The sequence below is a fragment of the Trichoplusia ni genome, chromosome 14 (assembly GCF_003590095.1).
Source record: "Trichoplusia ni isolate ovarian cell line Hi5 chromosome 14, tn1, whole genome shotgun sequence".
NCBI classification, from domain to species: domain Eukaryota; kingdom Metazoa; phylum Arthropoda; class Insecta; order Lepidoptera; family Noctuidae; genus Trichoplusia; species Trichoplusia ni.
Window position 1 is genome coordinate 8,509,615 of NC_039491.1, and position 12,839 is coordinate 8,522,453.

Here is a 12,839-nt window from a genome sequence, read left to right on the forward strand (position 1 = left end):
ATGGTCAAACAAACTCAACTAAAGTAGGTATTATTTTAATCTAGGTAATAAAAGCCAAACTGCACCTGCCCACATGCATTTAAAAATTAAGGTCATTCATGCAATACAAGAGCTAGGTATCAAACAATAAGTCTTTGGCTTCATGGCTCGGCGAAAATTGACTCATGCCTAATTTAGAACAACGGCGAGTGCAACCTTGTCGAATTGCATCGTAAATCATCTGAAACAAACTGAAAGATTATTTCCATAGCGCTATTTTAACGTAAGTAAGAGAAGCGGTTAATAAAATTTACATTTAAATGTAGTGTAGATTACTGTAGATTGTATTTAGTATTATTATGACTAAAAAGATGCGAATGCGTATTGTTTTGACGAAACCTCTAAACTGCTCAACCGATTTTCATGAAATTCATTACAGCTTAAATTACTTACTTTTTGGCGCGATACTTGACAGCTTCTCACGAGGCCCCGCGAATAAAATCTAATATTCCATGTTACTTCAAATAGTTATTCAGATTTTGATTATTGTTAATAAACATAATTTCTACTCGACTAGCTCAGAGAACTGAGACATTAATGACACTGAAACAGTAATTACTTATGGTTCTAAATATATATTCCTGAATTTACCAAATTGTGTCTCAAAATACTTATTACAAACATTAAGTTCTTATTTCTTAATTTTACGTTGCTGTCATCACGACAGTTATTTGAAACCCGAAGTGACGTGCTACCCACAATTAAAAGTTATGTCACACCATAAAACATTGTCCTTGCCCCATTTTATTCATAATATTGTTTTGTCATCTTACTACACGTGGATCAAATTACTCATTTACGTATTCGTTGTAAATAATTTTAACGATGAAACATTTGCTAGGAAAATAAACACGGTGCACGTGTCAAATCTCAATGCAATTTCTGTTTTCCCTCTATTCAATTCATTCAGTTTTGTTGAATTAGAGAGACATAATTTACTATGGAAATGAACAAGATAGAGTTAGTTAAATTTCATAGGATAGAAGCCTCATTTAGCGTCACTATTTGCCAGTAAAGGCCTGTAGTCCCACTATAGTGGCATTTTTATACGAGCATTGATGAAAACGATTGATGATTCCAGTTATAATCAAGATTTCCAACGTTTACCTAATGCCTGAAGGGGCCTGGTATATAATAAGTAATATTATTTTGTACGTTACAGCTATTTGGAGGCCGGGCGCGCCGCTCTCAGTGCCGGGTGGTTCGCCCCGCAGCCCAGGCGCGCCGCTCTCAGTGCCGGGTGGTTCACCCCGCAGCCCGGGTGCTCCACCCCCGCCGCCGCCGCCCCCCGTGTGGACTCCGGGCAGCGCGGGCGCTTCGCCCCAAACGCCGCGCAAAACCTTCAGGCCGGTGCACTTCGAGGAGACGCCACCCGCCCGCCGTAAATTTGCGGTATGATATTATTCTGTTGTTGAGTGATGTTTTACGGAGAAAGAGCGGAACAAATACCTAAATATTGATGTAAAGAAGAGACAAAAGTAGGTTAAAGGAGAGAATGCTGAAGGAAAGAGGTAATTAATGATTAAAAAGTTAGATTTTATTGTTCATCTAAATGCACCCTCTTCACAAACTTTACCTTAACCTATTTATATCCACATGACACAAGGCTCATAACATTCGTAAGAACAGACCAGACTACCAAAAGGTAATCTCAAAGCGAACCCTCTATTTTCCCCTTCCAGAATACAGAAGTCTTCTGGCAAGGCGATCCCCTGCATACTCACACTTCCACGTTTACAATAAAGTTAACAAACACTTTAGCACTAAAGACCTCACAGCAAACCAATATAAGAAAACTGTTCGAAAATGGCTTCATTCACTATCATACGCAGACACGGAAGATTTACTCCCCTGATTTTTCTCACTGATACTTACACATACACACGCTCACACATACTGCACAAACACACACAATCTACACACATACAAACACATCCACACACTTAATCGTAAATATTTGTTTATTCTCTCATTATTCTAAGTTTAGTCAAATAAGTGATCTTGTTTTTTTATTATCTGATTTATAAGTTCTTATTGTTTAAATTTTTATTTACTGTTTTTATGATATAATCTTGCTCTACCAAATAAGAAACTATTTTAAGAACCTCCAACACTCAGGCCCCCAAGATACAAGCTTCAGCTTAGTTTGGGGACCACTGTTGATGAATGTATGAAGAATTGTAACTGTGAAACAATAAATTATTCTATTCTATTCTATTCTATTCTATTCTATCTATTTTTTAAGCAAAAACATGATTATTTTTAAGACCCAAACAAATTCAAAGGGACCGTAGAGACACTTTCACGTCTAAAACAAACATTCGTTAAAAGCAAGCGAACTTATTCGGTTATGCTCTTTTCTGAGAATCGTAATAATGTAGAGTGAAGCGCTTTAAGCTTTTGTCAAACAACAGTATTCTTTGAATAATAAATAGAGCTTTATGTCCACTTCCCGTTGTTTTTAATGTACTCTGTATAACTATAAGGTATCAGGGGAAAGGGAGACTTGAAACAATATCTCTGAGCATGTAAATGTAATATTACATTTTATCACAACAAAGATAACGGTCAAATATCTTAGAATGGAAAAAAGAACATTGCACTTTGTAGTTGAATATAGTCTTTATACGTTATTTGCTATTCCTTTGGAAAAGAAACACAATTATAATATGACAAAGATTTTCACGCAGTTTCTCAAAATTTACGTAATTTGAAACGTATAAGTTGCCAAATTTATATAGTTGTGGTCCAAAAACACCACAACTGTATAAATTTGCACAAATACACAAACCCTTCGTACAAGCATATTAGGCCTCACAAATACTCCGTTCCCACCCAATCCCAATCCCACCAATCAAATCGTCACCGGAATTACTCAGTGACGGATAACATTCAATATATTAACTTGTACATGCTTAATTTGGGGTCCCTCACTATGTACGGTCAATAGGAATCATTCACGCCACACACTATACGCCATGTTTTGTTAGATCTTTCATTTTCATACATTGCCTTGGATGTGTTCGTTTAACTGTACTTGAACTGACAAAGTTTTTAATGTATCCCATGTGTAATAGACACCAATTCACTCTGTCGACACATTTTATCCAAGTTCTTAAATAAATAAATATAAAACTACTTCCGAAGGAAATATTCCCTAGATAAAAATATACCTGACTGTTTTTTTTTTAATTTTAGGGAACACAATAACAATTTCAACATGTGTCTGGTGGTTACATTTTATTGGCGAAATCACTTTCTTCATCTACAAATCCTTCGAGAAAAGCCAATTCGCCTTGAATTCCTCGCCGAAAACCCACAAAGCACATATTAAATATTCATACCCCTGCCGTAATTTAAACAAGTTTCATTAGAGAAAAGGCTAATATTTCCTGCTATTTTATTACGGAATCGTAAAACGTTAATTTGTGTAAGCACTTACAAGTTACAACCGCTGAGGTGGAAGTCAGATGTAATTGAATTCGAGTCAACACGACCAAGGTTTTTATTTAAGAAGTTTAATTTTTGCAGTACATCTCAAAAAGAAAACAACATCAAAGCCCAAAAGTTTGGTATCCCTTGAGAATGTTGAAAGCCAACGAGTCGTCTTATAAATTTTTTAATAACTTTGTGCGCAGGTAAATGTGTATCGAGTTTTCCTTGTGTTTTGCATATGTGAGAGGTCAACGTAACTTTTGGACAAATCTTCGTATTTGACCGATCTGATAAATGGCAGGAAAATTCAAATATCTTTTATAATTCCTAATCTATTCTCATTTTTTCATTGAATCCATAGAACTCAGAACAGAACGGTTGCACCAGCGGATCAGAGAGCGAGGGTCGCCTAAGGACGTCGCACAGCGCGCCGGTGACCGGCCTCAGCACTCTTGGAGGCAACAACGCCAGCCGCCTGCCTAAGGCACAGAACCCCACCGTCACGTTACTGCAGAAAGCACGAGGTAAGGATCTTTAGTTAGTAAATGCTGAAAAACAGAAGACTAGATTCTAAGGTTCGGCTAGACCGATTCTCATGATATTTAGTGTGCTTATTCCGTGGGTCTGAGAATCGGGCATCTGTTTTTTTTTTGCCATACCCTTTTTTCTATATAACATAACAACGTTTGCTGGGTCATCTAGTAATTCTATATATTTTTTCCGTTCAATTTGACCACATAGCCGAGCAGGATATAAGACAGAACATTTTATCTTAATTACAAATTTATCTCTAAGTAAGATTAGACCAACAAAGAAATAGGTAAGTATACTTATTACAATATTAGCTCTACTATCTAATATTAACTCATATAAACTTGAAAAAAGATATTGAAATGTAACTAAATTTTGCTGTTCGGGTTTTATCAGTAAGTTTGCTGAAGTCCTATCGGCAGTACTGACTCTCCGAGAAACCAATTTAGTTGAAGACTCCTTATAGGGTTAACTTATTATCATTCCGCGCCCGCTGATCTGCTTCAACGGAAACTTTCTGGGATCGATTTAGTTGCAAGGATCATCTGTCGAAAAGAAATCATGATTAAATTAAGTATGAAACAAGATAAAAATACGTTTTCTACTTTCATTCAAATTATTTGAAATTTGAGATTATAGATCTCAATCCATAATTTCTACGACGAAAACCAAGCCAAATTTTTTGCTCTATTTCTTGGAAGACATTTAAGTTCTTCAAATTAATTATCTGAGGCTTACCACGTACCTACTCACATTAAATTATATGTTATTGCATTGCTTTTGAACTATTCAGAGTTTGAGTAACCAAAATGAATTTAGCTGTGTATTAATGAATCGTCGAGAACCAAGGGCCCTTATGTCGACCGCCCCAAATTATACTGCTCGTTTATACCCAAAAGTTCGCGTTCTCTGTTATGCCAACTCTTAGCTAGTGATGTAAGCGCCTTAAGACTATAATTAATCCATCTTAAGCTCACGAATATTTTAACGGGAGAAATTAAAGCATATTTGGATGGCAGTTTCTGGCTTAATGTAATTGGTTTTATAGGGGTTTAGCGTTATTATCGCGGAGTCAGACGACTGCAGATGCTGGAGTTTTCTTAAGCAATTGTTGCCGTATTTGTTGAAGTAAAATGATTTAATTTGAATATTTACTGATGTCAATTAGATTAAGGTCTGAATGATGTTCATAATTCAAATGAGAGAAATTTGCTTTTATTCATGTTTCGTTAATATTAAAGTTATTTACCACCTAAATACTATTTGAAAGCCTACAGTTTTAGGTTTCTGGCACCGCTCGCAAAATGTTAGTTCAATGCGAAAATTGCAACAAGCGCTTGCATTTCAGGAATCACACGGTGTCAAGCTCTTTGGCGTAGCTGTCTAGTCGTTTCGGGCCAATCGTCAATAGAATACCTGCCTTTGACAATCGTTACGGACAGTTAGAATCCCAAAAGGTCTGGGAATCACGATTCAGGGGATATCAGATACCAAACTTTTACGATATTGGTTTTCTTCTTGGAATTAGATTACGTAGATAAAATAAAAATACGAACGAAATATTCCGATAAAAGTGATTCTATAGCCAATTTCCACAAATGTAACAATACGCCTTGAATAGGTAACTGGGATTTTGGTGCCGCTTAGCTAATGTGTACTTAAATTGCTACGAAGTTATATCGGGTAAAAGCCTTATATAAAATCATTGTTGTATTCTGTGGAACGTTTAGATAAACCATGATGGATAGTTATATAATATTCAAATAGTGGCCCCTGTACCAAACTACATTACAAATGTACTTTATTAGCTAGAACATGGTACGGGGATTAACTCCCATAGAGTTTATAATTTATTCCAACAGCACACCGTGTAAATGGGAGCTAATTGCGACCAAACTTTCATTAAATGGCTTACGCATACTCGCCACCCCTAATTTAAAACGAAAAAGCTATAATTCCCCCTTTCTGTTTTTATTTTGGACGTGCTCATGAATATGAATATTTTTAAGGAGAAATTAGCGAAATTTAGACAATTAATTTAACTATTGTTCCTTCAATCTATTGTTATTTAGAAGCTGGACTAAAAAAGTTTATTAAAAAATACAAAAATAGTGATAGATAAATAGTGCTCGTCACCAGTCAGATAAAACCGCATCGCCATGTGTGATCCACCTCCAATATTTATGACATACCCCTCATATTTATACCTGTTCAATGTATGAGTTCGAAAGAGATATGTCAAGTGTAACACTATGTGACGAGGGTCGGGTCACGTCATAAAGTTTAATACAAGTCGAGATGACAACTTAGTTGGGACCTGCAAATATAACAATGAATTATTTGACAAAAAATATTGCTTATTTGTAGATTTTGTTGTGATGCTGGCGATTACTAATTCTGATACTTATAAGTACGTTTGTTTTTTAAAAGAAGTTACAGTAAAGAAATGAGATTTTAGGGGGTTAGGTCTTTGGTGGTGTACGAAAAGATAAAAACGAAATGCTATTACTAAGATTCTGCTGATTGCTGTCTATCTGTCGTCTGTCGTCTGTCTCAATATCTGTCGTGTCCAGGCTATCTCATGATTATTTCTTCTTCTAAACATTCAATCGATAAAGTCAATCGTTGCGAGAATAAGAAAGATTTAGTAGAATCCTTCAATGTGATGGATTATATTCAGAAACATAGTTTTATTTACCCTATCTTTGACTTAACCCTCAGTACAATCCACTAACCAGGCAAACAAAACGCTTAAGCATTTCCAGATAATATAATATATTTCATAAAGTTAACAAATCTAGCAGAGTCCAGTATTTTTAACATTATACCGTTGTGTTTTCAGAAGGCCAGATCCTCCGCAGCTCCGGTTACATCCAGCAGGAGAAGGACGCGGCCCGGCTGCCGCGCGACCGACCCTCACCACCGAGAGGCGATCCAGGTATGATACACCGAATATAACCTTTTTTCTGAGAAGTAAGTTAAGAGAAAAAGTAAGAAAACATGAATGTTATCGGATATCGAGAACCATCAAGTCAATTTATTAGGGTTTCATTTTGAAAATAAGGAAATCTTATACTATAGCTCTGCTGTTTGCCCATCTTGCGTTGGTCCGTCCGTCTGAAGCCAAGCTGAACTGAGATAGCTAGACAGACAGTGGAGATTGGAGACCTTTTTTTCAATTAGTTTTTTTTTCCCTGATAGTCCTTGGAACTTTCCGTGTGACGAGTGCGACTGGTAGTTAGCTCGCTTTTATGTCATTTTTTGGTCGCTTTCTTTAAGAAGTAAAATAAATTTTTCGTTATCAATATTATTGCGAGCCACTATCATGATACTCATCAAAATATTGATATTAATTTCATTCAAACAACTCTATCCCGCAATATACGTCATCGTGCCAAATCTCAAACGGTATCTTAATAACCCGTTGAGGCAAAAACAAATATTTAACATAACCTTCAAATAGCCTTCCACTTTACACACATAACATAAAATTTTAATACCTACTACGTTTAATCATGATAATGACCTTCTTTGTATGGTGACCTTAACTCCAATGACAATTCATTCATATTTAAAATTGTTGATATTTTTTGGGGAAAAACATACATTACAAATGTCCAATCCGTCTTACCTGCTTCGTAAAAGGAGGCCCTCAATTTGTCAAATAATGAGATGGTTGCCTTAATGTTCTTGCTATGTTTTTTCTATTTCTTATCTAGTTCATTCTTTTAATGGTTTCGTTGACGACCGGAGACGGTCAATCAATTATCTGGACCGTTTTGTACCGTATCCGTTGGTTATCATAAGAGATCCTCCTTAAAGAGTTGCGGGAAATTAACCCATTTAAAAATGTTTAACCAGTAGCATCTGAAAATTCATAGACAATGTTTTATCAAAACTTGCCTTTACTCTGATTAACATCTTTAATCACTTTTCACGATGTTAAAACGATGTTTTGTTTTGTATTTCCAGTGCATGCGCTACGAAAAGAATACGCGAGCGAGGGAGAGGCCGACAGAAGCGATTACGAACGCGGAGGTGTCCGTAAGATGGCGGATGCCCAGAGGAAAGTGGAAGGAATCGGACCCATCACCAAAGACGGCATGCCGGTCGCACTTAGATCTGTAAGTATGCATTGATCTTCCAACGTTTTACATCTAATAATTTCGTTAATCAATCCCATGAGGCTGAATTTAAAAAATCGAAGAAAATAAGATAATTTTATAGTGACTCTCACAAAATAACTGCTTTGGATGTACCCGCGTTAGTTAATACCCCTTCCAGGTGCAGCTCATAAAAGTTTAACTTGACTCATCAGTCTTTGAATAAGATGTTCTTGCTATAGAGATTTCTTTAAGAAGTTTCATTAAAATAATTAGAAAAGAAAGCTAAAAATAATCCTGTAGTTTCCACTACAGGCATATTTTTAGCTTTCGCGTTTTAGGCACTACCCGGTTACACTACACGATATATCGGCATCTCTCTCCCACTACTGAAATAATAAATGATACTTAAAGAGCTGGTGCTTTCTAATCCTTTACTGCGATTTAAATATGTGTATGTTTAAATATAGTTTGTTTTGTTTTTCAGGAGGTCAAAGACCCATCTAGGTGGTACAAAAAGATGTACGACACCATCCACAAAAACAAATATGACAGTAAGTACTTACAAACAAACACATCGTTTAGTAATATTTAATTTATTTTTGGGTGTTTTACAATGCCTTGTAGATGTATAATACTAAACGATTATGATGCCAGATGGAAACTGGAAATCTGATTAGTTACGGGATTAAAAAGGTCCTGGGGCTGACACTACCTCTTTTTGCGCTCTACAGACAGACAACTATGTTACATTTGTGTAAGTGACACGTGAAGATATTTCTTACTCTAACGCCGAAAAGGAAGTATCACTTTAAAAAGTTGATGTGTCTTTGTATAGAAACATATTAAATAAATAATCGACTGGTATATTTCAGCTTTATATTTGATTGGTAATCTTTATTGTTGCTTTACATTTGTTTTTAGTCAAGTTTTATTTTTAAACTGACTTTTTAGACACACCAAGATTGTTTAACTTTATTTTAGTACTTAAACAAATTGAGAATAGACATAATATGCGGATTGTTTCGTTGTTCTACTTTCACAACTGTAACAAATAGTCCTGCTTCAAGAGCAGCAATAAGATAAAAATTAGTATCTTGAGGAAAAAATCGCTTAGTATTATATATTAATCCCCAAATTATATTTTTCTTTTTCAGACGATTATGTGACTATTCGGTACAAAAGTCGTAGAGGTGATTATTAGCGTTTTTATTTCCAAAATTGTTTTTTGTTTCATCGGTGATTGCTTCTCCATTTCGCATTTACATTTTGTGATGTTTAACGCTTTTTTACATATGCCTTTGTAAATACGTCGATGCATAAGTACTAAGGAAATCGCCTGACCTTCATTTGTGACGTCATAGCAATAAGTTGTATACAAAATGATTCATTAAAATAAAAAGACATTGATAATTCTAACACCATTATTTATAGCTTGGAAGCTTCATGATATTAACAAATTAAATTACGCTGTGAGATAATAATAACGCCTTACACAATAAATTAGCACTATTTATAACTGATAGTCATTGCCCTACAAAAATTACGAGCTTTAGAAACATTATAATAAATTAACAATTATTTAAAAATTACAAACCACACATACGAAGTTCCATTAATACTTACAATTTAAAATTACACCAATTATTTTGTACAAAATTTATTTAAAAGTATCATAATATCAATCCCTTACAATGTGCAGAATTATCTAGAGTGGAAAATATTAAAATTAAAGAGTGTAAATAATTTCATGTATATTTCTTAACAAAAAAAATATTCGGAAAATATATTCACACTATCAAATTCCATATCCCGTTCTCTGTTTAACTTTATCTTACCTTCCCATAGGCCAACCTCCAGAACGGGTATCAAGCAACAAATCCCAGTACGCTTACTTTGACCCCCGGTCTGGTTACCTCAGTGAGCCAGAGGGGGGTCTAAGTAGGCTGGGGGCCAGCACTTGGAGCGACGCGTACGACAGTGACGTCACTACTGGGCCTAGAAGAAGAACGGCCTCTGTGCAAGAAGAAAGGAGGTTTAGTGACGCGCCTTCACCTTATATGCCTAATACTAATAAGTTAGTATTTTACCTTAACGATTCTTTGATAAAAGTGTTCCTGAGATTGTTTCTGAGACAAATGTATTATTTTAATGTTGTCTTTTATGTGTTTGAAGATTTTTTCAATGGATGAAGGATTATGTAGAATGATTTTTTTCTGAATCTGAATAGATACTTCTTAAAGGCAGTTATGCTGTCATTTTTGAATTTGGAACAATTTGCTTTTAGTTGTAGATCTTGATTACATAGAAAAAGTTTTATTCAGAATATAGTATTATGAGGGTTCAAAAAAACGACGAAGCGCTTCGAGAAAAGGTAGGTAGTGCCCGTGCGCTTCGCTGGGTTCGCCAGATACTTAAAAGAAGACTGTTTTTAGAATACAGTAAGTACGTACAATAAATAGACATTCATCTTTTTCTAGATATAGCACCTTAGCATCAGCCAGAGCCAGCCAAGAAGTATACAAGAACCAACCAGGAAGAATAGAGAACTACGTGCCAGGGAAATCATCTGTCGTTGACAAGGAAGCCAAACAGGTTCACACTAATCACATTAAACTAATCATCATCATCACCATACAAGGGTTCAATATTCCGTCATTATTAAAGCGCAGTGGTCTCATAATTAATATCCCATCATTTTATTACATGGTTTTTTCATTAGTATAGTCAATGGATATAGATTTTAGATATTAAAATTGACTAGACTGATATGTACTAGATTTGTCAGAAATCTGTTAAAAATAAAAATAAATGAATTTAGAACATTTCCAGTACATACTTGAAAAGGTTTATCATAATCATAGAAACTAACCTGGCTGAAATCATATAGACAGAAAACATGTTTTTTTTTTCTTTTCTAGTGGTGGGACGAGGTCATGGACATTTTTGACGGGGTACGATATTTTCCTATTATATTGTGTGTATTTGTTTTAACAAATAATGTTGTCCTTTACAAAGAAAATGTTACTAAAATTATTGAGCCCAAAATTTTGTAAGACCCTTTGTACTACGGCTGGCAATTTTTTGATATCCGATGGCTTTAGTCGACTACCCCACAGAAAACCACTGATATTATAAATTTTATTGCAAACCAAAAATAAATTGTTTCATAATTAATGGTGTCATTTTTCAGTCGTATACTCATTGCATTAGAACTAAAATCACTGGATATCTTAAACTTGCATCGCCTTGTTTACAAAGAATCTTAAATTAGAATACAAGATTTATTGCTTGGCTAGAAAATCATGATAAAAAATTGTAAATATCCGTCAACTGCTGTCTCTATGGCTCTTAACGATTTTAATAGACGGTTTCTCGAACGCTGATCGACATGTAAATTTGAAAATCCTTTATCAAATCTCATACATAGCACTATGCTTGTTCGTAAATCTGTAGAAAACAAATGACGATCAAGATCATGGGTCATACCACCACTTCTTTAAGGAGATTAACTGCAGTTGTGATAACGAGACAGCGCACTACACAATGTAGAGCGGCATCCCGTTTCAACAAACGCAAGTCTTTAAGCGTTGATGATAGACCCCCAATAAAACGAAATATTTGCCAGAATAGCCCCCCTTTAGAGCGATCAGCCTTCCAGAAGCCGCTAACTGCTGAGTTTGATGGACTAACGTATGTTTTACATTTTGTCTGGGTGGTGGCACTAACAGTGGCTAGACGACAACTCTCCCCTCCCCCCGTACACCACATTGCTAGCTCGCGCGATACAGAAGAGTGTAAGGCCTTAACATGAATGTTCGATTGTTCGCCTGCTGTGACCCTTCCGTGTTTAGCATGTTTTTTTTACTCAAGTATTTTTATATTTCGTCTTCTGTATTCTAGCTGTACCTTTTTTTGTTTGTACTAGTGTTCTTTGCTTGTTCAGTATGTTTATTTAAAAAACGTTGTAATTGGTGGTATTAGCGTAAAAAACGGTTCGAAGCTAAACTCATAGAGAACTTTGTATATGATGTTCTGTACTTATTCACTCAATCAAGTCTAAGCAAAATCACTGAATTGACTGACTAACACTGAATAAGGAAAAAATGTAGCATTCTCTTTGCAAAGTTGTAGGGAGACAATCTTTTTATTTAAAGAAAACTCCACATTTGATATTGAGCTTTTATGTACCTACGAACATATAAATTGTAGAGAAAAATAAGAATTGTTGCAGAAACTACTCAATTTACCTGAGTATAATTTTATTGCTTAAAATGAGCGCCTGTCAAACTAGTTATCCGTTCGTAATTCCTTTTCTATATTTCTTCATCTTGATATATTAATATTTTATGAAAGGGGTTAGTGTTCTATGTACATTATTTATTGTATTTTTCATTCATTATCGTGGATCATTGTTTTTTTTCTTTGCATGAGTGTGGTTCTTCTATCGTTTATTTTTAAAAATACTTCAGATAATCAATTAAAAAAAAACCCTCATTCCGGATTTTTCCGTAAAGTGCAATACGGGCGATTGTATTTTTTTCGCCTTAACGATGTAATTGAGAAGGATTAAAACTTGTTTAATTATTTAGAATTATATTAATTTATGTAAATTTAAAATTAAATGTTATATGTGTTGTGTATATCAGCATGTCTTTATGTACTGTACTTGTGATAGCATGGAAACAACCTCACTAATACGTGAGATATATTTTTAACTATGTAACAAAT

The 12,839-nt window shown here is 35.0% G+C and overlaps 1 protein-coding gene across 9 annotated transcripts in view; it reads left to right on the plus strand.

The window, feature by feature from the left end:
* LOC113500407 (sorbin and SH3 domain-containing protein 1-like) overlaps positions 1-12,839 on the plus strand; it is a 147,252-nt gene that overhangs the window by 111,750 nt on the left and 22,663 nt on the right. For 6 of the 9 annotated variants that reach the window (XM_026881160.1, XM_026881164.1, XM_026881162.1 and 3 more), the window contains 10 exons: positions 1,202-1,431; positions 3,836-3,998; positions 6,848-6,943; positions 7,978-8,129; positions 8,596-8,662; positions 9,266-9,301; positions 9,957-10,185; positions 10,589-10,703; positions 11,030-11,062; positions 11,840-11,905. In XM_026881160.1, the coding sequence (XP_026736961.1) occupies positions 1,202-1,431; positions 3,836-3,998; positions 6,848-6,943; positions 7,978-8,129; positions 8,596-8,662; positions 9,266-9,301; positions 9,957-10,185; positions 10,589-10,703; positions 11,030-11,062; positions 11,840-11,905 (1,187 nt within the window). Of the gene's footprint in view, positions 1-1,201; positions 1,432-3,835; positions 3,999-6,847; positions 6,944-7,977; positions 8,130-8,595; positions 8,663-9,265; positions 9,302-9,956; positions 10,186-10,588; positions 10,704-11,029; positions 11,063-11,839; positions 11,906-12,839 lie in introns of those variants that run through there. The other 3 variants (XM_026881158.1, XM_026881159.1, XR_003401197.1) reach the window with 3 other exon arrangements.